The sequence below is a fragment of the Schistocerca americana genome, chromosome 1 (assembly GCF_021461395.2).
Source record: "Schistocerca americana isolate TAMUIC-IGC-003095 chromosome 1, iqSchAmer2.1, whole genome shotgun sequence".
Taxonomy (NCBI): Eukaryota; Metazoa; Arthropoda; class Insecta; order Orthoptera; family Acrididae; genus Schistocerca; species Schistocerca americana.
In genome coordinates this window covers 978,230,055-978,257,682 of record NC_060119.1, presented here as the reverse complement: position 1 = coordinate 978,257,682, position 27,628 = coordinate 978,230,055, and the positions used below count along the sequence as shown (strand labels likewise).

General features: G+C 44.9%; 1 protein-coding gene across 1 annotated transcript in view; it reads right to left on the bottom strand.

The window, feature by feature from the left end:
- The window catches only part of LOC124615812 (leucine-rich repeat and death domain-containing protein 1), a 218,238-nt gene extending 193,874 nt beyond the window's left edge, over positions 1-24,364 (bottom strand). Inside the window, exon 1 of the mRNA XM_047143956.1 lies at positions 22,961-24,364. Coding sequence (XP_046999912.1) covers positions 22,961-23,277 — 317 coding nt within the window. The 5' untranslated portion in view covers positions 23,278-24,364. The remainder of the gene's footprint in view (positions 1-22,960) is intronic.
- Positions 24,365-27,628: the final 3,264 nt, after the last annotated feature.

Below are 27,628 nucleotides of genomic sequence, written 5' to 3'. Positions count from 1 at the left end.
CTAACGGCAATGAATATAAGGTAGACAATGTATTCGTTCCTCCAATAACCGAGCCGTAGCACAGCGATCGATAGTTTTGACGACATAATACTTTGTAATAGTATATTCTTACTGAAACATCCCATATACTGCATCCTTGCTTGAGACAGCGTGAAGCACAGTTACTCTTTAGCGCTTATCAGTTTATCAGGAGACTCGTGCTGACGCAACTACCCTAATTGTTGCTCCGTACATATGTCTACGCGTGGACGTTCTGTGTCAAGAGAACGATGCGAGCAACCATCAGCTGCTAAATGAGTATGCGTCACGTGATAGAAGGATAAGCCAGGACAGTCAAGATGCTCTCCAAGGCCAACAGTGTTTGTGTTGTAGTCTCTGTCTGCGGACGAGGCCCGGTGTGAATCAAGAAGCGCCTTGCGGCCTGAGAAGTACCTTTCACTGCGTGGAGCGTGCCAGCAATCCGGAACCGTTATCCGACTCCTGGAATTTCAGATTCGGTCCGCGTAGTCTACAAACGACGCTCTCAGCCAAATCTTCGGGGTACCTCTGCATTCCTATTCTTTAAATGTCAGGTCCAAGGTCTCACTCTTAGGTCTAGCAATTTTTACAAAGCGCAACGAGCTTCAAATTCTAAAAGGCTCTGATCCCAGAGTGGACGTGCAAAATTATTTTGGAAATTTAATTGTAGAAACATTTTTGCTACTTATTACATCAATATTTTTTCAGCCTCATTCTAAACATTTCAGTTCTAGCAATTGTGATTTCCGACTCTACGCAGTGTCTGTAAAATTTGTGGTAAGGTCTTGTGGGACCAAACTACTGAGGCCATCAGTCCCTAAGCTTACGCACTACTTAACCTAACTTACGCTCAGGACAACACACACACCCATGCCCGAGTCAGGATTCGAACCTGCGACGGTAGCGGTCCGCAGAGTCTGTACAGAGCCTTCGGCGACTACCTTTGTAAATATGTGAAGGGCATCATATAGCTTGTTTGACAGCAGATGACGTCTAGTGACAACGGCAACGATCAGAGAAGTGTCCACGTAAGCATAGCAAGGAAATAGGAGATCCGTGAAAATATTATAGTAAATATTCTAGTATCTTCAGAGATAATAGCTACCGAAATACGCTAAGAGGAAAAAATTAACGCGATATCTCCTACTATCATGTCGGACCTCCTTTTTCCAGGAATAGTGCAGCAGCTTGAAGTGGCATGGACTCAACAAGTCGTTGGACGTCCCCTGCAGAAATATTGAGCCATGCTGCCTCTATAGCCGTCCATAATTGTGAAAGTGTTGCCGGTGCAGAATGTCGTGCGCGAACTAACGCCTCGATTATGTTCCATAAGTGTTCAATGGGATTCACGTCGGGTGATCTGGGTGGTCAAATCTTTCTCTCGAATTGTCCAGAATGCACTTCAAACCAATCGCGAACACTTGTAGGCGTCAACTTGACATTGTTGTTTGGGAACATGAAGTCCATGAATGGCTGCAAATGTTCTTCAGGTAGCTGAACATAACCATTTTCAGCTAGTGATCGGTTAGGTTGGGCCAGAGGGCCCAGTCCATTCCATGTAAACACAGCCAACACCATTACGAAGCCAACACCATCTTGCACAGTGTCTTGTTGACTGCTTGGGTCCATGGCTTTATGGATCTGCCCACAGTCTAAACCTACCATCAGCTCTTGCCAACTCTAAATGGGACTCACCTGACCAGGCCACGATTTTCCAGTCGCCTAGGGTCCAACCGACACGGTGACGATCCCAAGAGAGGCAGTTGTGCAAAGCCACTGTGCCAGGGTGGCGTAGTGGTTAGCACATCTGCCTCATGAGCAAGAGACCTAGATTCGAATCCCGGCCTTGGTAAAAATTCTCATTTGTCACTTCAGTCTGCACATATACTGAGCTGACAAAAACCATGGGATAGCTTCTGATACTGTGTCGGACCTCCTTTTGCCCGGCGTAGTCCAGTAACTCAACGAGGCATAGACTCAACAAGTCATTGAAAATACCCTGCAGAAATTTTGAGCCATGTTGCCTCTACAGCCGTCCTTCATTGTGAAAGTATTGCCAGTGCAGGAATTTGTGCACGACTGACATCTCGATTATGTCCCATAAATGTTCCCTAGGATTCATGTCGTGCAATGCGTCTCACCAAACCACTCGCTCGAATTATCCAGAATGTTCTTCAACCCTGTTGCGAACAATTGTGGCCGAGTGACATGTTTGGGAACATAAAGTCCATGAATGGCTGCAAATTATCTCCAAGTAGACTAACAAACAATTTCTAGTCAATGATCGTTTCTGCTGAACCGGTGGATCCAGTCTATTCCCTGTAAACACAGCCCACATCAGTATGGAGCCACCACCAGCTTGCACAGTGCCTTGTCGACAACTTAGGTCAATGCCTTCGTGGGGTTTCCACCACACCCGAACCCTGCCGTCAGCTCATGTCAACTGAAATCGGGACTCATCAGGCCATCGTTTTCCAGTCGTCTAAGGTCCAACCGATATGGCCGCAACCCCAGGAGAGGCGCACAGGATATGTGCAGTTAGCAAAGGCATTCGCGTCGGTCGTCTGCTTCCATATCTTGTTAACGGCAAATTTCGCCGTGCTGTCCTAACGGATACGTTCGACGTACGTCCGACACTGATTTTTGCCGTTATTTCATGCAGTGTTGCTTGTCTGTTAGCACTTACAACTCTACGCAAACGCCGCTGCTCTCGGCCGTTGGGTGAAGGCCAACGGCCACTGCGTTGTCGATAATGAGAGGGAATGCCTGAAATTTTATATTCTCGCCACACTCTCAACGCCGTAAAGCTCGGAATATTGAATTCCGTGACGATTTCCGAAATTGAACGTACCATGAGTCTAGCTCTAACTATCACTCCGCTTTCAAAGTCTGTTAATTCACGTCGGTGCGGCCATAATCACGTCGGAAACTTGTCACATGAATCAAATGACAGCTCCACCAATCACTGATCTTTTATACCTTGTGTACGCGATGCCACCGCCATCTGTATGTCTGCAAGTCTCTATCCCAGGACTTTTGTCACTTCGTTGAACGTTTAGGGTTGTGTAAATTCAGTGTGAGGAAGTAGAAGCGTTTATTGTAAGACATGTGTCTAACGACAAGATGGTCAAAAAGAAAGAAGGAAGATCAGGGTTTAACGTCCCGTCGAATACGTGGTCATTAAGAGGAGCACAAGTTCGGATTTTTTCCAGGATGGGGAAGAAAATCGGCCGTGCTCTTTCAAAGGAACAATCTCAACATCCACCTAGAGCGATTTAAGGAAATCACGGAAAACCTAAATCTAAATGGTCGGGCGCGGACCTGAACCATCGTCCTCCCGAATGCGAGTCCAGTGTACTAACCACTGCGCCACTCACTCAGTGCGTGGTAGTCAAATAAAATTTCGCAAAAAGGTGTTTTCATCATTTCGTGTCAACGATGTAAAATGTATGGATATCGTCAGAAAGATGGAGTAACGGGGAACACACTCAACTTAACACTGGCATGGATACACCAGTTATCGGTAAGGAGAGGAGAGTCTAAAAAGGCAGTAAAAGCGGCTGGCCTCGAAGATTGCCTGATCTCTCTCTCTCTCTCCCTCTCTCTCTGTGTGTGTGTGTGTGTGTGTGTGTGTGTGTGTGTGTGTGCGTGTGCTTTTCACATGTAGGTTCAAAAAATGGCTCTGAGCACTATGGGACTCAACTGCTGTGGTCATAAGTCCCCTAGAACTTAGAACTACTTAAACCTAACTAACCTAAGGACAGCACACAACACCCAGCCATCACGAGGCAGAGAAAATCTCTGACCCCGCCGGGAATCGAACCCGGGAACCCGGGCGTGGGAAGCGAGAACGCTACCGCACGACCACGAGATGCGGGCTTTCACATGTAGGTATGTAATGAAATAGTTCCCAACACGGGAAGAGCTACAGCAGAGCATTGAAAAAGCTGTTGCTATTATCTGTCTGTCAGAGATGTTAGACGTGTCTTTCAGTTTGATAAATCGTGCACAGGGCAGCAATGACGTCAGCAGTGGCTCATTATCAACACATTCTGTATAGCGCAGTTCAATTGTTCGTTAATTGCATTAACTTTTTTCTTGTCAGACTTATAAATATTTACTTGGTCAGTCTTATTCTGCCCACCCTTTCTGGAACAGACATTTTGGCCAACCTACAGCTGGTCATTTGCGTTAGACAAACATATAGGATTATTATTATTAGTTTCTTGATTTCCGCAATATATAAATTCAATATGCAAAAAGTACAGCTTTCAAATACATATAGAAAACTGCAAAAATTCTTTCAGTACTGTAAATGACACTAACGTTTCTCGAAGAGTGTAAGACTATACTTTACTTCCGTGCCACGCTGCTGTCTCCCAAATAGACAACAAATGTTATGAGGGGTGAAATGGTCACTTAGAAGATAACAGCAATCCATTGTTTGACAGTACGAAAAACCACAACAGTTAACCATATTTTTCTATTGTGTTATACCGTGTGACGATGCTAAGCGTGGCTATATATTTCATTTGCCTTTTTTGCTAACTTCAAGGATATAGAGCTATCTGAAGGTGATCATTACGACTAAGCCTGCCATTGAACAAAACAAATATCTGCGAAGATAGACTTTTGTGATTTTTACACGTCTATGTCACAAACAAATTCAGCTACGTAAAAATGCCTAAATATACCTTAAGATGACGGTATGACTATTGGAAGGCTTAGTAAAATAAATATAAACCCGACTGGAGCAGTTTACAGATAATTTTTTACATCAACAGTCGTTAACCCTCCGCGTTGATCCGACACAGGTCTGAATCATCTCTCCATTTCGCATATTAGCGCGATGCTTGTTTAGTAATTACTGGAGTTCATACATTATTTCAGTTTCCGCAACTCGCACGAGCAATGCATGTAGAGTATGCGGAAGTGGTTATAGCCATGTTTGTGCTTTTGGTGCAATATACAGTACTGGCCATTAAAATTGCTACACCACGAAGATGACGTGCTACAGACGAGAAATTTAACCGACAGGAAGAAGATGCTGTGATATGCAAATGATTAGCTTTTCAGGGCATTCACACAAGGTTGGAGACACCTACAACGTGCTGAGATGAGGAAAGTTTCCAACCGATTCCTCATACACAAACAGCAGTTGACCGGCGTTACCTGGTGAAACGTTGTTGTGATGCCTCGTGTAACGAGGAGAAATGCGTACCATCACGTTTCCGACTTTGATAAAGGTCGGATTGCAGCCTATCGCGATTGCGGTTTATCGTATCGCGACATTGCTGCTCGCGTTGGTCGAGATCCAATGACTGTTAGCAGAATATGGAATCGTGGGTTCAGGAAGATAACACGGAACGCCGTGCTGGATCCAAACGGCCTCGTATCACTAGCAGTCGAGATGACAGGCATCTTATCCGCATGGCATTATCTCGATACCTGAGTCAAGAGATGGGGACGTTTGCAACACAACAAGCATCTGCACGAACAGTTCGACGACGTTTGCAGCAGCATGAACTATCAGCTCGGAGACCACGGCTGCGGTTACTCTTGACGCTGCATCACAGACAGGAGCGCCTGCGATGGTGTACTCAACGACGAACCTGGGTGCACGAATGGCAAAACGTCATTTTTTCGGATGAATCCAGGTTCTGTTTACAGCATCATGATGGTCGCGTCCGTGTTTGGCGACATCGCGGTGAACGCACATTGGAAGCGTGTATTCGTCATCGCCATACTGGCGTATCACAAGGCGTGATGGTATGGAGTGCCATTGGTTACACGTCTCGGTCACCTTTGTTCGTATTGACGGCACTTTGAACAGTGGACGTTACATTTCAGATGTGTTACGACCTGTGGCTCTACCCTTCATTCGATCCCTGCGAAACCCTACATTTGATGAGGATAATGCACGACCGCATGTTGCAGGTCCTGTACGGGCTTTCTGGATACAGAAAATGTTGGACTGCTGCCCTGGCCAGCACATTCTCCAGATCTCTCACCAATTGAAAACGTCTGGTCAATGGTGGCCGAGCAACTGGCTCGTCACAATACGCCAGTCACTACTCTTGATGAACTGTGGTATTGTGTTGAAGCTGCATGGGCAGCTGTACCTGTAAACGCCATGCAAGCTCTGTTTGACTCAATGACCAGGCGTATCAAGGCCGTTATTATGCCAGAGGTGGTTGTTCTGGGTACTGATTTCTCAGGATCTATGCACGCAAATTGCGTGAAAATGTAATCACATGTCAGTTCTAGTATAATATATTTGTCCGATGAATACCCGTTTATCATCTGCATTTCTTCTTGGTGTAGCAGTTTTAATGTCTTCTTGGTACAGCAATTTTAATGGCCAGTAGTGTATTCTTATTTTTGGGTATTAAAGACGCAGTGGCTTAATTGAAAAATAATGGTAGCTCAGAGGCATGTTTGTTACTAGCGTGGTAAGATAATATTCTAGCGTTTACACAGGCAGTTGATAGTAAAAGTCGCTGCTTACAGCAAGGTAGTTGCTTCACTGTTCAGTTACAGAGAGAGAGGAGCAGAGAGGGTCGGATTGGGAGATGGGTACTCGAAGCAGGCTAGGCTGGGTCGCTTGCCGCGTAGCGCCGGCTAGAGGCCCGTAGCCGGCGCAGGGTCAGCCGCTGCAAACCCGATTCGCGCTATCGGAGCGGACAGCGAGCAGCGTGTCGGGGGCCGAGGGCCGGCGAGCGGCGGGTTATCGCGGCGGAGGCGCCGCCGCAAAGAGGCTGCGGCCCCCAGCGCGCAGTGGCTGCTGGCCGCGCAGGCGCACACACAGTGTCCACGTGTAGCTCCTCTCCTCCGAAAAGGCTGCACAACAGCTGGAAGGAAAGGCTAGTCGGAAAGTGTCAGAAGAAACCGAAAGCAGGAAGGATGGTGAGGGTGTAACGTCCCGTCGACATCGAGGTCATTACTGACGGTGCAAAACATCGAGTTTGAAAAGACGCGGCAGGAAATCGAGTACGTCCGTCTCAAAGGAACCATGTACATCTACGCCTACCTCTATACTCCGCAAGCCACATTACGATGTGTCGTTGAGGGTACCTCTGGTGCCGCTAACTTTTCCCTCCTTCCCCGTTACATTCACGAATCACGTGTGGCAGCAGTGACTGTAGGTAATCTTTCTTATCTGCTCTAATTTCCCTGATTTTCTCGCTGCTGTCATTCCATGAGAAGTACTCAGTCATTTCAGAAAGTTTCGAGACTGGATAAATAACAATAGAGAAAAGTTAAGAGGGAAGTTATACTGCTTCGTTTCAACTCGCGCTTCACATTGACTTGAATGTCTGCACTTTGTCGTTTTGTGGTAGCTTCGTATGAGTAACACCAAGTCTCGTCACCCGTGATGATTTTTTCCAGAAAAGTATTGTCGGCGTTTTGAATTTCAAACAAGTAGCTGCAGGCGTCGTTGTCTTTGTACGGGAGTCAAGGTGTGTAGCACAAACGTTACATACACTTTTCTCTTCTTCCAAAAATGTTGGAGAATTTCTTGAACAGAAAGATGTTGCTTCCTCGCGATTTGTGAGCCAACAACGTCGACACACAACGGCCGCACGTCCACCACTTAACAATGGACTGGTCGAATGCACACTCATTGTTGCAGTTCTTAGTAAAAACTACCATTGTAGTTACTGGTCTGACGTCGCTTACGCGCCAGGAATAAAACCAGTCTCGAAACTTTTTGGACGGACTGTGTAGGTGCGATGAAGTAATATGTTGCCTCCTCTCTTCGTGCAACGTATGCCCTCGTAATTTCAGCTGTGAGGCTCTCCGTGTTGAACAGCGCTTCTCTGCCACTGGAGTTTATTGAGTATCTCCGTGACGAAAGTGCGTAGATTCTACGACCAGAGATAGTTAACACAAAAGTTTTCTGAGTCTGGTGCCGCGTCATACTGTCAACTGGACACAGAGGGAATCTATTAAAACCAGGCCTGAAGCGTCAGTTTTATTTGTATTCACGGAGAGAAGTGACGCAGTGGTTAGTACACTGAACTCGCATTCTGGAGGACGATGATTCAAATCCCCGTCTGGTCATCCAGATTTACATTTTCCGTGATTTCTCTAAATCGCTCCAGGGAAATGCCGGGATGGTTCATTTGAAAAGGGCACGGCCGATTTCCTTCCCCATCCTTCCATACTTCGAGTTTCTGCTCCGTCTCTAATGATGTTGCTGTCGACGGGACGCTAAACTCTGATCTCCTCCTCCTGCGTCGGATTTATTCAGTGAGAGTTGTTTTACAATATGGCGCGGCGCCATACCCAAAATACTTTTATGTTCGTCTTCGCAACGCTCTTGCGCCAATTAAACGACCCCGAGACGAAACGTACCGCTCTTCTCTATCTCTCCTATTAGTCCAACCTCATAAGGGACCAAGACTAATGAACAATATCCTACTGATGGAAGTCCATTATATGAAACCGAGACATTTGGGAAAACTAGTACTTTCATTATGTACAGTTTCACAATAAAACAGTACCCAGGAGCTGTTACAGTAGTTTTTTGCCGTGATGTGTATCGATTATCTATTATGCCTTCAAATCTGGATGACAATTCCCGGTTAGTTTAGATGATTTTTGAACAGACTGTTTCTGTACTCGTTTTTCTTTACCGGGGAATTACGAATTAGTATTTCACAATTGAAGTTTAAAAATAGTGCAGATCGAATACCCAACGAATTATTCTCTCTTTTTTTGCACCAGTGTAGTATGAGGGACAGTCAAATGAAAACCGAACATCCACCGCAACAGGACCATGTAATGATTCCATTCAAAAGTAATCACCACACGCGTTAAAACATTTATTCCACTCGGAGGCGAGACGGTAAATTCCTGTTTCGTAGACGTCGGTCGGCCGCCGATGGATCCACAACCGCACCCATTCTTGCACTTCCTTGTCCAACTGAAACCGACGTCCCCGCATGTCTTTTTTCAGGTTGCGAAGGCAGCGAAAATCACGCGGTGAAAGATCCGGGATGTACGGAGGATGTTGCAGTGTTTCCCAACAAAATCCTTCGTCCGATTGGCGTTGTGGGGGTGGGCGTTATCGCGCAAAAGAATGATTCCGTCCGCCAGCATTTCGACAGCCCGAGGACAAACGGCAAAGCTAACAGTGTAAACATCGCACATCTGCCCCGCCAAAGAAATTCACAGCCGTTCGCACACGTTCCTGTAAGGCCATGACGACTCCCTTCTTCGATTACAGGGGCCTTCTGCTCGTCGAGTTCGTTGATCCTGGAACCACAATCAATGAGCAGCGCTATGAAGGCACTTTGCAGAGACTGCGATGCGCTGTAAAGTCAAAACGTCCAGGAATGCTGTCAGACGGAACATCATGTTGCATGATAATGCTCGCCCCCACACTGACCGTAGGGCGAAGGCTGCGCTTCAGCGATTTGGTTGAGAAACATTGCAACATCCTCCGCACATCCCGGATCTTTCACCGTGAGATTTTCACGTCTTTGGCGAGCTGAAGAAAGACTTGCGTGAATGTCGGTTTCAATGGGACGAAGAAGAGCAGGAGTGTGTGCGGTTTTGTCTGCCAGCGAGATATTTACCTTAACGCTTGTGGTGATTACTTTTGAATGGAACCATTGCACTGTCCCGTTGTGGTGGGAGTTCGGTTTTCATTTGTGTAATGTTGTTGAATGGTTCAAATGGCTCTGAGCACTATGGGACTTAACTTCTGAGGTCATCAGTCCCCTAGAGCTTAGAACTACTTAAACCTAACTAACCTTAGGACGTCACACACATCCATGGCCGAGGCAGGATTCGAACCTGCGACCGAAGCGGTCGCGCGGTTCCAGACTGTAGCGCCTAGAACCGCTCGGCTACCCCGGCCGGCAATGTTGTTGAAGTCGGGGAAATAATGTACGTCGCAGACACAACTCATAACTCTCTATTATTTCTTCCAAAGGTTTGACAGTGAAAACACTACTGACTACATGAATACAGGGATACCCGAATCGTTCGGATCAAAATCACACAGATATTAAGTTGAGTACTTGGAAATAAGGCGCTAACTATTGGAAATGAATGTTTAGCTTTTTTATTGACATGAGCAACTGTGATCTCTCAGCAACAACTTAAAGCGCGTTGTAACTGCTCAGGCGACAACCGCCAGTCTCAATTATGCGTTATGATATAATCCACTGACAGAACTGAAACCTAGGTTCAGAATCGTTTGAGCTCATTACTCGCAGCGTTTATCATGGAGGGGTAATTGGTACTCTTCAAATACTCGCCTATCTGTATCCTTCGACGTGTGCAGTATACCGGCTAATTCACAGGGGCTTATCGGTGCATATTGTCTCACATACTTCAATACCAACTCATGAGATTCTACTGTGCGACAGACCTATGTCGAGAACCTCTCTGTGGCTTGAACGACCGAGTTTCTTGAGAGTGCCTACACGTGACGATAAATTTCTTTCAATTCCGACGTTGTTATAAAGGAAGAAGGATGGTTGGCGTTTAACGTCGACAATGAGGAAATTAGAGACGGATGGTTTTGTTTGTCTCGAAACTCTTCACTGTGCATTTGTTTGTCTTCGGAGAAAAAAAAAATTGGAGATTTGTGGTAAGGTCTTATAGGGACCAAACTTCTGAGGTCATCGGTCCCTAAGCCTAACCACTATTTAATCCAACGTAAACTAACTTACGCTATGGACAACACACACACCCATGCCCGAGGGAGGACTCGAACCTCCGACGGTGGAAGCAGCACTGACAGTGACAACGCGCATTTGGAGCAGTAGTTTCTCTGTGTTTGGAGAGCGCTCCAGCTTCACAGCTGTGTACTGAATTAATCAACAGCTGCTTCAGTTGCTAATATGTTCTTTATTTTGCATTTCAATCAAGTCGCGGCGGACTTCCACTCGTAGTTGTTTCTGTTCGGGAGTCAAGGTGTGCGGGACAAACTTTGCACACACTTTTCTCTCCTTCAAAACATCCTCGAGAATTTTTTTGTAAGTAAAAGCCACCTTTTGTTGCTACACTATATTTTATTTCTCCCAGACGGGTTTCGCCTTTTTTACTTTAAGACATCTTCAGTGGGATCTAGAATGATGCAGTTTTGTTTTGTTATGTGTTATTTGTAGATTATAAAACAGTTCACCTCTCGCTTTTTATGTAAATAAGTGATACTTACAGTTCTTCTCGTTTTTGGTTGGCATCTGGGTGTCCTCTCATTTGGGCACTTGCTAGAGGTCGCACTACAACTTCGTTTGCGAAACATATGCATGTTTTTATGTTCCGAAATTTTGTTGTGGTACGGTATTAGACTTCTGTCATTAGTTGTAGATAAGGACAAACAATATGAAAAGTTTAGAAAAGATTTCGGAACGTAAAAACGTGCTTATGTTGTGAAAATGAAGTTGTAGTGTGACCTCCAGCTTGTGACCAGATGAGAGGAAACGCAGATGTCAACCAAAAACGCGAAGAACTGTAAGTAACCACTTATTTACATAAAAAACGAGACATTAACTGTTTTATAATCTACAAATAATATATATCAAAACAATACTGTATGAATTTAGATCCCACTGAAGATACCTTAAAGTACAGAAAACGAAAGGCGTCTGGGAGAAATAAAATACAGTCTGTAAGAAAACAGATATTACTGTGCTTGCTGTAGAGAATGGCCACGTAAACAAACTTGCCGTCCTGCAGAATGGCTTGAACAGAGAGATATTACTTCATTGCAGTTTGTGACATAACAAAATAGGCACTGAGGCCGCACATGTACGGTGCAGGTACAGAAAAAAGAAAAAAAATACAGCTTACATTGTGCTGTGGTGAGATAACGTCAAATGTGATGAGAGTAAAAATCTAGCAGATTTAAAATTGATGCCAGATGATGTCACAGACAAACTGGATATGTCATGATTATAAGGATTGTACATTTTCATACATCTAAAGTACTGGCATAATTTAGCTTTAAGAGCAGCTACCCGGCCGGATAGCCTTACACATTAAAGCACCTTCGTCCGTGGCTTGAAGAAGACCCCCGGAGGATTAACGACGATGGTCGGAGTGCCGGCTAGCCTGTATGTGGTTTTTAGGGTGGTTTCCAACCACAACCCACTTAGTGAATACCAGGCTAGTACCCAATTCACGCCTGAGAAGAAAACTTCCTCACACTTGCAAAGAGAATTTAGACCGTGACGGGTGGGGTCGACTCAGTCGGTCCTTGGGAGGGGGGGGGGGGGGGGGGGGTTTATAAATAACAAAAGACTGATGACCTTATGTATTCGGTCTCCTTAAATCCATAAATGCATGTTTCAGCTTTCTGCTATATTTGCAGTTTCTAATCCACAGAATATAAATAACTTAAATATAACAGCTGAAACTGGTCGTGGGCTAAAATAAAGATTGCATTAACAACTGGAGAGGCACTTCATGAAAATGTGATCAAAGTATTTGAGCGGATTTATTGAGTGATTTACACAAGCTCCAGCAAAAAACTTTACATCCTCTGACAAAATTGAAATACAGGGTGAGCGCAAAGTCTTGCCTTGACTATAACACTTTATTACAGAATAACCGTTTGACATAATAATTTACATTGTATGCCGTTACATAGGTTAGTATTACTAGTTTTTATAAGACCACTTTCGTTAGTAAACCTCAAAGTGTGCTCCCTTGGTAGCTCGGAGAATGTCGAGGCGGTATTCCAGTTCGCGCCAGGTACCTACAGCAGCTTGTATCCAAGCCTTCAGTTCGTCGACGTCAGCAACTGGTGTAACGAAGAATCTGTCCTTGATGTAGCCCCATAAAAAAATGTCAAGGGGCGTAATGTCTGGAGAGCGGGGTGGCCATGGTGTTGGACCGTTCCTTCCAGTCCACCGATCCGGAAATGTTTCATCCAGGAAATCACACACTATAAAAGCCCCGTGGGGGGAGGGGGGGCGGCTCCATATTGTTGGAAAACATCCATGGTTGACATTCTTCTAACTGTGGGCCAATGAAATGTTGCAAAACGTTTAAGTAAATGTTAGCTGTAATGGATTTTTCCGCGAAGAAAAACGGTCCAAAAACCTTGTTTTACTCCAAAATATTTATGTGGCATGACTGACGTTGTGACCGATCAACGCTGGACTCAAAGTAACCAATTTTTCGCTGTCTCGCTGTAACTGTACAGTAGCATGTGGAGACCCTGAAACCCATTCCACTGACATGAAAGGTGGACTCATCGGTGAAACATACACGATTTAAGTAATCGTTAGCGCCATCAATCCTGTTTAGAATCTCAGTTGTAAATTCAGCTCTTGTCAGTAAATCATTCGGTTGCAAGGCCTACACGATTTGCACTTTGTAAGCATGCAACCTATGCCTTTCATGAAGAATCTTCACCACACTTGCTTGCCGTATTTGAAGTTCACATGATGCTTGACAAGTGATTTAGATGGACTCCGTTCAAACGATTGCCCAACATGATCAACAGTTGTATCACTCACACGAGGCCTGGCACTTCGAGGAAGATCTTCAACGCTGGCTGTTTCGTTAAACCTTGCATACCATCGCTTTATTGATTTAACGTAAGGAGGGCTGCGTCCCTGAGAAGCCCGAAATTGAGAAGCCAGAAATTTACGCTGAACACTGATGTCGATTTCGTTTCGTCAAACCAAAGCACACATTGCCCTTTCTCCTGCTTCGACACCATTTCGCCAGCAACTAACGTGACCAAACAGACCGCGTCGGTGTTGTGGAGCACTAGCGCCATCTATCGGTCACAACATCTAGTAACACTAACCTATGTAACGGCATCAAATGTAACTTATTATGTCAAACGGTTATTCTGTTAGAAATTTTCATAATCAGGGTAAGACTTTGTGCTCACCCTGTATTTCATTTTTAGAAAACGCTGAGTATAGAAAATTTCCTAGGTAGCTGGTTGCCTAAACGTACAATAGCCTCCACATACTAACTTACAAAACAGTTCAGCGAGTTTTAACAGGGAAGAGTATCTACATAAACATTTATACTCGACGAATCACTGTGAAGCAACTGGCAGAAGATTAATTAATGTTTCTTCCCTTTTGATTCACGGATGGAGTGTGAGAAGAACGACAGCTTGTCTAATTTTAATTTTACAACATCCACGGGATAGATAAGTGCCTGAAGAGTATTCATACTTCCTGTACCGAAAGATAGTTTTTGAAGTGTTATGTTATAAACAGATTCTCGCGTAATGTTCAGCTTCTTTCTTCGAGTGTTTGCCAGGTCAGATTTCGACATTCCTTTTACAGTCTCTCTCAGATCACACATTCTTCTGACCCTTGGCACCGCCCTTCTTCGCAAACGCTCGATGTCTCCTGCATTCCGACCTGACAAGCGTCCCTTACACAGGAGCAGTATTGGTGCCTGGGCGGTACAGGTATTTTGGCAGTCAACTGCAGTTTCACATTATCCTGCCAATGAATATTAGCCTGCCATTTGTTTACCAACAACTGAGTCAATATGGTCGGGCTCTACAGTTTTACTCCAAAATATTTATGTGGCATGACTGACGTTGTGACCGATCAACGCTGGACTCGAAGTAACCACACTTCCATGCACTGTAAACTGCGACATTTTGCGCAGTACTAATACAGAACTGGAGAAGAATTGGAGAACAATCGACAGTCGACTTTTTGCTAATACTGTCAGCTGGCACGTTAAATGACTGCGAGTGACCACCAAAGAACTGAACTGAGCTAATTGAGCGGAGAAAAGAACTCTGATCTTCTCAATACGAGACTAGTTCATTGATTACTAAGCCACGTTGCACGGAAAGAAAGAGGAAGGAGAGTAAGAGCTCTTCCTCTTGTTGACGTTGAATTTAAGAGATGTATCTGATTTTCTATCTTTCTTTTATCCGTGCAATTCATTGCCTGAAGTAAGTGCTTTCGCTCTAACAGTTGGCTAAAAAAAGGAGAAATAAAATTGTACCATTGCTGGAATACAATGACAAGTCCTGTAAAAATTAAGATAAAATGGTCAACCGTCTCAGATGATGAGACCATCCTTTACGTAAAAGGTGTCGATCAGCTCAGCCGCACAGCGTTTATTCCCCTGAAAGAATGAAAGTTTCATATTGCTGCTATTTTTCGAAGTACGTAGTGTGTTTAATCTCTCCATTGTTGGTGCTTCTGAAGGAGTCTGAAAAATATTACCAGTTCCCGCTTTGTAAAGTGGAAACGACTAAACGTTGGAAGACAAAAATTCGCAAGAAGCGTTTGAAGTCGTGTGTTTGACTAGGACGCGAGCCAAAAACCTTAGTGTTTGGAGTCAACGCAATTGTTACCCACTGTCTCAAAGCTTCAATCGGGCAATCTCCCCAACTCTTTCATATTCGACTGAAAAATGAAAGTTTCATGACGTAACTATTCATAAACAAACAATCTGTTTATAAGTAGATTACTACACGAAAAACATGTGTGTGTGTGTGTTTTTTTTTTAATTTGTGTAATTTGTTATGTATCAAAATAATATACCTCTTTAGCTGAAGAAATGCGTTGCATATATCCGGAAAAGAATGTTCTTATTATCATAATCCGAAAACTGGAGACCACTCGCTCAGTCATTTCTATTTACTGTGTCGAAGCAATTGAAATTGCGGGTTTACTTTGATACACTATGTATTCAGCTGAAAGTAATATTTTAGCAACCGACTTTTTGGCTACTATCCGCTGAGGCGTGCTGTAACCACAAACAAGGAACAGAAGCACGCCGCTGTGCTTACCTTTACTCATTTTTGTTCTCTTAAAATGAAGGTGGAACTCACTACCTGCCGAGATTCATGTACGGAACTTTTGCATCAATCGTTATTGGCAAAATTTGTTGCAACGTGCTTCACTCGGCCTAGTTTATGTTAAGCTTTCGTCGCTCCAAAGATATGAGATGAGACTCAGAGTATGAGTAATATGGCATGCGAGTATCAGATTTTTAGAGATTGGAAAGATGCAGTGAGAAGACAATATTCCAATGAGTTCCGAATGCGGTCCACCATCATAAAGTATGTTTTCGACATTATATTAATCAGGTGAAAACTTGGAAATCAATAACACCGGCCCGGCTTCTTTTTTCCAGTTAAAAAGTCAATGCTTCGCTGCTAATGAAGTCTATGATCATATAAAAATATTTTTTTAGAAAATTTCTGTCGGTTGCTACAACCCGCTGTGGCACCTCCCTGTTAACTTCTGTTCATTATCATACAGAATGTTCACTGTCGGAGGATTGCTATGAATCCTGCTTCTCGAAAAATAATTTGTGTAGGCAAACAGCCACTGAGTTTACTGTGCACATACCGTCTTTGTAATCACGTAACGGAGTCTTCAGTGTCACAGTAACGTAGTTTCAGTGATATTCTGTGACGAGATATCCAGTGAAGCAAGTCATCTCGAAAAAACCAGTATTCTTTTAGCTGATAGGGAACTTCGTTGTCAACAAGAAAGTGGATCACTAGTAAACAGGAATCAACAAACCGACAAAATCTCGTTTCACAACAGCTTTACGTGTCCTTTTGAATACGTGGACAGCTGATGAACAAACAGCTATTATCTTGTTGCTTAGGGTACAAAGAACGAAGTTAATCCAGGGTAGAAATTTGCGTTACCTCTGATTCAGTTACTTGTAATTTATTCGTTCTTCTTCTTTGTTTATTTTGTTAAACGTGATAAAAATATCTGATACATTAATGAATAGATGTGGCTGTTCTTACCCAGTAATAACTTGCGTTACTAAAAAAATTAAATGTTATCTCAATGTTTCTGGGCCACTATTCCTGACGTAAAAATCTGTATCAAACTTGTTTTAGGCAGACTTCTGCTCCTATGTTGTGCAGTACATGCACCACGAAGCACAGGATACATGAAGTTTCATTATCAGCTGAATAAAGTAGATTTCTTGATTAGCCCCCCATATACCCAGATATCTGAGCTTGCGTTTAAACATTCCTTTTGTTTTCGTTAAAGATCATATCCGTCTTTGTAACGTTCTCAGAACCCCTTTTTATTTAGAATATTTACTCTGTTACACTAATGATTGTCTCATAGATATTTCATAACAGAATGTCGCGATTATTTTACTAGCTTTAGCGATACAAAATAGTGATAGACCACTAAAACAGACTAAAACAATTCAACTTTTTCTGGCTTGGATCGCTAGTCCACGGTGACACAATATTGCTCTTCGAATTCTGCTCGTCGTACATCGGAATTTCTGGTGAAACGTAGTAGGTAGCGTCTCATGATCAAACAGGGCATCGAATGCACAGTTTTCCCCAAACTGTTGCAGAATCACATTAATGGTAAGTAATTGGATAAGCGACTGTCAGGCATATGTCAACTGCGCTCATTTATCACACCGTTTGCGCTTACTGAACGTGCGTTGCCAAATTTTGCCGTTTGCCTGGCACCACTTCCGTTACGAGCGAGAGGCTGAGAATCGTTTACGGTAAACAGCTGTAAACATCACACGGTAGATTGTAACGACTTAAGTACTCTCGCAAATGAAGCATCCATATATTTTGGCATTGGACTCTCTCTCGCGAAGTCGCGTCTTGCAGATACTGCGTGTGGCAAAGCAATGGACAAAGAAGGCTGCCAACAGTGGGCGCAAATTGCTCTAAGGAATATTCTGAACCTGGCACGCTCACTACTCAAAATAGAAGGGTAGGGTCATCAAAGACGAAGTACAAACTCGGGTAAATCGGTCGTGTCCTTTTCAAAGGAGCCATCCCGATATTTACCTTCAGCGATTTAGAGAAATTACGAAAACTCTAATTCCGGTTGGCCAAACAGGTATATGAACCATTTTTCTCCCGAATATGAGTTTAGAACAATCTATTAATCTAAGCAACCAATGATTCAGCCAGAAAAGATAGCTACCATACATTCCTAGGCGAATATGTCTGCTACCTGTTGTAACAGAAATGGGTACTTGAAAAAAAAAAGCCTTTCCTTTTTCGTGCTAAGACCTTTTACGTTTTGCTATATATTTTACAGTGTATATTTAATGTCCCGGAATGCGTTATGCAGGGGACGCATGTAGGTTACTTCTACGGAGAAAATGGTTGCAGCAGGGAACAAGATTATAGGATGGTGGCAACGTAACTGATAGCGTCAACTAATACAGGGCGTTCCAGGAGTGATAAATATTCATGGATACGACAGGAATGATCATTCGAAGCAAAAAAGTCTTGTAAACATGGACTCTAAAGTGCATACCGTAAGAACCATGAGCACTTGTTCAGTGGAAGAGATATGTTTCACAGCAGTGAAGGTGAATAAGTGCTCATAAGGTACGCATTGTAAAGCCCATATTTACTACACTATTTTCCTTGGAATCATCGTTCCTGTCATAACCCTGAATACTGACCATTCCTCCTGGGACTTCCTTTATTTACCATAGTGCCAAGTAAATATCTTGACAAACTTAAAACAATCATTCCATCTCAGAAGCAGTGCAACAATGATATTGACGCCGGTCTGTTGTTGGAATAAACCATACTCATTTTTGCCATCTTACTTCCTTCTGAATGCCGTCTTGAAGTTCAAAATATTGCTTTAGGAAAAAAAATCAAACTTTATTAATCTTAAAGTATGTTCAAAAAGCACCCACATTGTTCATTAGACTTCCAGAAAGAGACCGCAAAATGTTTGAGTATATATACTTCTTCCTGCTTGTAATCAGTTACTTCATGCACACCGAGCGAGGTGGCGCAGTGGTTAGAACACTGGGCTCGCATTCAGAGAGACGACGGTTCAATCCGGTGTCCGGCCAATCTGATTTAGGTTTTCCGTGATTTCCCTAAATCGCTTCAGGCAAATGCTGGGATGGTTCCTTTCAAAGGGCACGGTCGACTTCCTTCCGCATCCTTCCCTAACCCGGTGAAACCGATGACTTCGCTGTTTGGTCTCCTCCCCCAAACAGTCCTATCCAATCCGCACTGCATGCACTGAAGTTACATCCAACCGTATGCTTCTTATCTCGATCCATGTGATGTTTCCGTAACAGTGAATGAATGACACAGGAAGGCTACTAACGAGATTCTCGGTTAGTCTCTTAGCTTACAATCATAATTAAAATTTATGAGCTACACTTAAAGTGCATCATGTATATAGTTAAAAGGGCATAGTGGTGTTGCAGCGAAGTACCTGAATAATGTTGAGTCTGTTACAAAATAGCAGCAGAGCGTAATCGCTATTCATAATTGATGTTTAAAAAAGTGTCTTAGGAGATTACTCTATTAAACACAGTGATAGTTTTTTTTCTTTTTTCAAAACATTCGTAATAAGTGAAATATTTACAGGTGTAATATAGATAAAGAATCATTTGGACAAAGTTATTGAAAAACATTTTTAAAAAGGAATTAGAGCTGAAGAACTATTAAATAGTTTGAGCAACGGCAGAAGTGTTTGATCGAAATGTATTAAAGGAAAGTACAAGGTGACTGTACTGCTATATGTTCTGAGGGATCTAGTGTTCGCTGAAATGGCTGATTGTACCTCTTTGCACGAGCTGTTACTAATCTAATTTTATTTTTATGACGTCTGTGGGATAGATAATTCGGGGGCTGAAGAATATGAGTACTTCCTGGCCCGGAAAGACAGTTTTCGAAGTATTCTAAGTAGGTTTCTTCGATTGTCTACCACTTAAGATTTCGACATTTATTTTACACTCTCTCGCCAGTCATGCAAGCTTGGCACCCCTTTCTTTGTAAATGCTCTATACCCCCTATTATTCAAATCAGATATGGATCCCTTACGCTGGAGCAGTACTGGTACATGGGCCATCCAACAACGTGACTATATGGTCGTTTATATCTCTACAATGTTACTACTGTAGGTCTGAAAGAGAATGCTTAGTGTTTTGTCACCAGATACAAGCTGAAATGAATGCACTAATTTACAGGCGATTTGATTTCTATACTTCCAAGAAGAAGACGATATGAGACCAAGAAGGGAAAAAATTAAGGATATAACAAATCACTTGAAAAGCTGTACACGCTAAGGAGGTCAACACTATGCTATCTCTTGAATTAGGAATGTCACTGAATGTTTTAAGCCGGCCGGTGTGGCCGTGCGGTTAAAGGCGCTTCAGTCTGGAACCGCGTGACCGCTACGGTCGCAGGTTCGAATCCTGCCTCGGGCATGGATGTGTGTGATGTCCTTAGGTTAGTTAGGTTTAATTAGTTCTAAGTTCTAGGCGACTGATGACCTCAGGAGCTAAGTCGCATACTGCTCAGAGCCATTTTTGAATGTTTTAAGGACGACAGTGAAGATTAATGCAAATGAAAAAAAAAGTTCATTTCTCTGTCTTTTCGCTATAATCGATTTAACACATTGCTCACTGTTGTCTTTGTAGTGGCGTATTATGTCATGTTTAAATGCTTGCATCCATGAGATTCACAGAATTTCTGCAGGTCGAATTCGAGCTGCACTGACAAAATGCCGGAGATTTTTCAGGGACATTTTCTGAATGTACTGGTATAAGGAACCCATGGGTTTCGGCGACTCTTTACGGAATAACGGTGTAATTAGGATCTTTTCGGTTTGTTACCGCAGTCTTCTTTGTTCCCCTGAAAATGCCTTCAGTAGAGTGATTAAGCCTGTAATACGTAATCAACCAAAGCTAACATGGAAGGATCAGTAGACACGTATGTACAGATGCAAAAGTGCTGTGAAGTGGTTCCTGTCGCTGTGGTAACAAATCAACATAGCGTCGTTGTCCCACTTTTCTATTGTATTCAGTGAAGCCATTCATACATTAGGTGCACACTGGCCAATTCTTGATCGGTAAATCCATCCATACTGGTGTGCATCACCATTAACGTGCAGCTAACACCAACAGAATAATAAAGTTTGAGGATGAAGAATGAAGTGGGCATTGCTGTTATCAACCGCACGTTCCGTGAGTCAATGAAACAGGTTTGTTTCCAAACAATACACCCTGTATATAAAGTCGTTATTTGCACAATTTTCAGTGCAATACAGGTACGAAGACAAATGGAGGTAAAAAAAATCACCCGAAATGCAATCACTTTCCAAAGAGCCACCGGAGATCACAGGTCCACGATACTAAAATATCGGAAAAATCCTCAAACCGCCTCGGAAATTTGTAAAATATTTATTAGGTCAATATCGCCTAATTACTTCAGATATTCATATTACAGTTTTCAGTACAATACTGTCATTATCAGGCGTGGTAATTAATCCGTAAGCAGTTTCGCCATGATATATAAACTCTAGTTTCATGCATGACACATTATAACAAAACTGTTTTGTAGATTATTACATCCGATGATCGCAGTATTATGCTGAAACCGATAATGTGAATGTTTGCAGTAACTAAGTGACCCTTATGTAGTAAGCTGTCATTAGGTCGCATGTTTCCATTTGACAATAGTGAAGCCTGATAGAGTCAGGGAGGAGACGGCGGTCTTAATATAATTTATCAAACGAAAAAAAAAATTATTGGAAAAATCTTTTTATGTCTAGACCGCAGTTTTCAGTGTACAATTTCAGGGCGTTGACTAGTTTCGGTTGTTTTCAACAAACATCTTCAGATCGTTCAAATCGTAAAAAGCGGTGAACATGCATTGGAAAACATAATCACTGATTGTAGTCATGCAATGAAATGCATCTGTATTGTGGACCAACATGACTATACAGTTAAAAACTTGATCATGAGCGAGCCAGATTGTAAAACATAGTCTCGCAAGATTGTGTTAACAAAGAGAGAAAATAGTCACTTGCATTAGTGAAACTTGCATCACGTGCCCGTGATTTGCAATTGTATAGCAGATAAGCCGGCCGGTGTGGCTGAGCGGTTCTAGGCGCTTCAGTCTGGAACCGCGCGACCGCTACGGTCGCAGGATCGAATCCTGCCTCGGGCATGGGTGTGTGTGATGTCCCTAGGTTAGTTAGGTTTAAGTAGTTCTAAGTTCTAGGGGACTGATGTCCTCAGATGTTAAGTCCCATAGTGCTCAGAGCCATTTGAACCATTTGTATAGCAGATATTGTAGTGAGAACAGTACATGCAACGGTACACGAATTGTTAGCCTGGCTTGCAAAGGAGTTATCCAGCGCGGCACCTAAATTAGTCATCTGTATAAAACGAACACAAGTTGATTAAAAGTAAAATGCCACAAGTCCTCCGTGTCTGGCAAGACACGTCAGAAGTAACATCTGACAATCTTGTACCGTTGCATATGCTGTTCTGACTATGATACCTGCTGTACAATTGCAAATGAGGGGGAAGTGATGCATTTTGTTTTTTACTAATGCATCTGCCGCGCGGGATTTGCCGAGCGGTCTTAGGCGCTGCAGTCATGAACTGTGCGGCTCGTCCCGGCGGAGGTTCGAGTCCTCCCTCGGGCATGGGTGTGTGTGTTCGTCCTTAGGATAATTTAGGTTAAGTAGTGCGTATGCTTAGGGACTGATGACCTTATCATTTAAGTCGCATAAGATTTCACACACATTTGAACATTTGAACTAATGCAAATGGGAATTTTCTTTTTTTATTAAACTCGTCTTGCGAAAGTACGGTTTACAACCTGGCTCGTTCAAGATGAAGTTTCTAGCTACATACGATTGTGGGTCTGTCCACAATACGAATGCATTTCATTGTACGACTACAATCAATGAATGTTCACCACTTTTTCACGGTGTGAACGATCTGAAGTGGTTGTAGAGAACTAGCGAAACCAGTAATCGTGCTGTAATGGTATACTGAAAACCGCGGTCTAGGCATAAGAAGCTTTTTTCAATAAAAAAACTTATTTAATATACATTTGACAATAAGTCAGTTCTTTACAAACTCGGAAATTTAGTAAGTGAAAGACGGGATGGACATTTCGTACAGTTTCATTTGTTAAGGTTGACACTGACTCCGATGGGTAACTGAGGCTTAGCGGGTGCTGCGAACCCACCTGAGGTTGTCGTGGTTGAGCTTGAGGCTGGTGACGGTGAAGCCCAGCTCGTCGAACCTGTGCTGTCCCAGGTCGGGCAGGCTGGAGTAGGCGATGCGCAGCGTGACGCGCTGCTCGGCCGCGAACTTGCCGGCGACGGCGTCCCGCACCTGCGCGAACGACGCCATGCGCTCGCAGGCGACCTGCAGCGAGCCGTCGCGCTGCCGGCACGAGCAGGGCGAGATCTCGCGCCGCACGGCGCAGTGCAGCGACGAGCCCACCGTGAGGCCGAGCAGCGTGTACAGGAACGTCGACATGACCGTGGCGGTCCCCAGCATCGCACTGCCGCCGGGCCGCGCTTTCTGGGTCAGGTGACCGACTGCCGCTTCCTCCCTCTCCGCCCGCTGCGCGTCCCTCTCTCTGCTGCGGCGGCGACGACGACGACGCACCTTCGGGGCAGAGTCCTGCGGTGACGTCCTCGCGGTTCCCACGCCCTTTTCGCCACAGACCACTTGCGGACGGGCACTTGTCGGACGGGCGCGTTCGCGTAGGCCGGTGACGCCGCGCCGAGTGTCGCGCCGGGCGTCGCGGTGCAACTTTATACGGTTCGTCGGATTCACTCGCACCTCCCCCTACCGCGCCGCCGGAAAGTCCCCTCGGGCGAGTGTACGTGAGTGTGTGTGTGTGTGTCACTGAGCGTCCTCACCAGGGAGTGACACCGCTACGCGCGACGACCGGAGACGGAGAACTGCGCGCCGATCCGTCCTCCGGCAGCTGAGCGGGTAATTAGCGGCCCTCGCGGCGCGTCGACGCCGGAGCGGCGCCACCGACTCGTTTCACCGGCGCCGCTGCGGCAGGGCTCCGTATCCGCGGGGGCTCCGTACCGATGAGTCACGCGACATGGCGCGCGTGTCCCGGCTGAATGGCGGGGTCTGTCCGGCCGCTGGAGGAGGAGGAGGAGGAGGAGGACCACAAACACGAAGAGGCGGCCGAGATTACGAACGAGAACGGCCGCACCGGGAGGAGAAAAACGGAGGCGGCCGGGGACGGGAATTCCTGCGCGCGGGGCGGGGACGGTGTCCTCGCGGAGGCGCCGTGGAATCCGGCGGCAATCGAGATGGAGATTTATCGGGACGGGCGCCCACGCGCCGAGTGGCGCCTACGCCTCGCCTGCCGCTCTGGAATGCGCCTCTTCTTACGACCGCCTGCGCTCCCCCGGGTATTCGTACGCGAGATAACGACAGCGTTTGGCGCCACTCCCGTCTGCTACGAAACTTCTGCCCGCGCACCACCACACCGGCCAGCCCGCTGGCACCGCCAAACCTCGCGGCACTCTTCGCTGCCCACCGGACCGAGCTGCGCTGGAAGCCGCTGCTCGACTGCAGGCTCTCCTCCGTGCACCAGACTGGAGACTGCGCTGCACCGGCCGGCCAGTAAAATAGCTGTTTACGGCACCCGCCGCGGCTCCTCTCGCCCGCCTTACCCCCCGCCACACGCCGGCCGCGTATCTCTCTCGTTCGCGGTCGCGGCGGGTAGCTCTCTCGTTTGCATCCAGTGATAACGTCTGACCTCCGGGCCGCCTGCAAATGGAAGAAAAACCCACGTAAACAGCGGCCGCGGCATCACGAGGTCGCGAAGCGGGCTTAGCCGCCGCGCGTCTTCCGCGCCGCCACAAGTCGTCCGGTTATTAATTGCGGCGCCGGCGCTGCCACTGGCGCCTGCCCGCCATTTGTATTCCGCCAGCCTCTGACGCGGGGACTGCTTTTTTCCTCGCCCCCCAGCGTCCAGTGCTGCTCGGCGTCTCCTACCGCAGCTTTGCTACCAGCCTCACATCAACTTAATCTTTTCAATCAATTAGAGCTGGAAAAATTGTTTGGATATAAGGTCCGCATGGCAGTTATAAGAGTCGAGGGACACGAAAGGGAAGCAGTGGTTGGGAAGGGAGTGAGACAGGGTTGTAGCCTCTCCCCGATGTTATTCAATCTATATATTGAGCAAGCAGTAAAGGAAACAAAAGAAAAATTCGGAGTAGGTATTAAAATCCGTGGAGAAGAAATAAAAACTTTGAGGTTCGCCGATGACATTGTAATTCTATCAGAGACAGCAAAGGACTTGGAAGAGCAGTTGAACGGAATGGATAGTGTCTTGAAAGGAGGATATAAGATGAAAATCAACAAAAGCAAAACGAGGATAATGGAATGTAGTCGAATTAAGTTGGGTGATGCTGAGGGTATTTGATTAGGAAATGAAACACTTAAAGTAGTAAAGGAGTTTTGCTATTTGGGCAGCAAAATAACTGATGATGGTCGAAGTAGAGAGGATATAAAATGTAGACTGGCAATGGCAAGGAAAGCGTTTCTGAAGAAGAGAAATTTGTTAACATCGAGTATAGATTTAAGTATCAGGATGTCGTTTCTGAAAGTATTTGTATGGAGTGTAGCCACGTATGGAAGTGAAACATGGACGATAAATAGTTTGGACAAGAAGAGAGTAGAAGCTTTCGAAATGTGGTGCTACAGAAGAATGCTGAAGATTAGATGGGTAGATCACATAACTAATGAGGGGGTATTGAATAGAAATGGGGAGAAGAGGAGTTTGTGGCACAACTTAACGAGAAGAAGGGACGGGTTGGTAGGACATGTTCTGAGGCATCACGAATTTAGTACTGGAGGGCAGCGTGGAGGGTAAAAATCGTAGAGGGAGACCAAGAGATGAATACACTAAACAGATTCAGGAGGATGTAGGTTGCAGTAGGTACTGGGAGATAAAGACGCTTGCACAGGATAGAATTGCATGGAGAACTGCATCAAACCAGTCTCAGGACTGAACACCACAACAACAAAAACAACAATTAGAGCTGAAAAAATTATTTGGATATAAGGTCCGGACGGTAGACATATCCATCGTTGGCGCCCTCGTCCTGTTACTCCAACATATTCTTTACCAATAGAGGACCACTTAGATCAGTTACAATCGCCGCAAAGAGATATAGTCTTCCACTGTCTTGTTGTATCAGGGGCGTTCAGTTAGTAATGCAACACATTTTTCTTCTGAAACCGGGTTGGGTTTATTCAGTTTTTCAATACACCTTATTATTCGCCAGTCTTTTGGCTATTAAACCCTATTTTCCAATTTAACCTCCGTTCAATGCATAAGCCTTACGCCAAATTATTGGCAGAGCCTGTATGCCCGAATGTCGACATAGGAGCCAATGTCTTGCTGCATCAGTAAGCTGCCCATCATCCACGAACTGCTTCCCGTGGCGTGCCACTGGGCCAAACAGGTGGGAGTCCGAAGGTGCGAGATCTCAGCTGTAGGGTGGATAAGGAAGAACAGTCCAATGAAGTTTTCTGAGCTCCTCCCAAATCCTCACACTTGTTTGAATCCATGCGTTGTCATGGAGAAGGAGAAGTTCGTTTGCATTTTTTGCGGCGACGAACACGCTGACGTTTCTTCAGTGCCCGAGGGTAGCACAACACACTTCACAGTTGATCGTTGCAACATAAGGGAGGACATCAAATAGAACAAACACTTCAGAGTCCCAGAAGACCGTCTTCGGAGAAGAGATGGTGTGCCGTCACTCCATTTGTTGCCGTTTAGTTTCTGATTCAAGTGATCAACCCATGTTTCATCGCCCTTGACAATGTTCGACAAAAAGTTTTCCCAGTCAACCTCGTAAAGCGCAAGCAATTCCTCATGGATGGCCCATCGTTGCTCTTCATGGTCTTCTGTTACGCGGCTAGGGACCCATTGGACACACACTTTCGAGTACCTCAATTGGTGGACGATCGTGTCACCTCTACCAACAGAGACGTTCAGTTGGACAGCGAGGAGTTTTACTGCCATCTGTCGATCACCTCAAATGAGAGTGTCCGCAAGTTCCAACATCGAGGGCGCCACAGCTGTGTGCGGCGAGCCAGCACGTGAGAGACCGGACAGGTTCGCGCCACCTTGTTGCGATGATGACAGACGCTTCACCCAACGACTCATCGTGCTTTCGTTCACGGCAAAGTCTCCCAGACACTCTGCAAGCGCCTGTAAATATTTGAGACGCTCTGGTTTTCCGCCAAATGTAAGTCAGTGACAGCTCTCTTCTTGGCACACATCTCCAGTACAGATGCCATTTTGCAGGCAACGTATAGCGCCACCACTACCGGAACTTCATGAAACTACAGGGGCTCAAGCGGGAATATTTTACGATGTGATACAACAAATTTCGCCCTTTTCAACCGAAAATGGCCGAGAAAATGGATTGTATTACTTACTGAACGCCCCTCGTAGCTTTTGTATGCTATACTGCCTGCATCTATATGATTACACTGTAGTTGACACTGAAGAGAGTGCAGCATGTTCATAGAATAATTTGCAGACTATTTCTCGACCGTAACACTCTCAAATAGCACTTGCAAGAAATGCAAACCTGCGTTTTTACGTGCGTGCCATGATATCTCTTACTTTTTCTCCATAAGTAGCTGGGAGTCAACAAAATATTTTGGCAATCGGAGAAGAAAGTTGGTGACTGTAATGTCGTGACATGATATCACCGTAACGAGAAACGACTTTCTTTCAGTGATTGTCACCCCAATGTACGTATCATATCCCAACACTCATCTCTGTTTCTAAATAATACAAAACGATCTGCACTTCTTTAAACTTCTTCGATGTTCACCTTGAATACTATCTGATAAG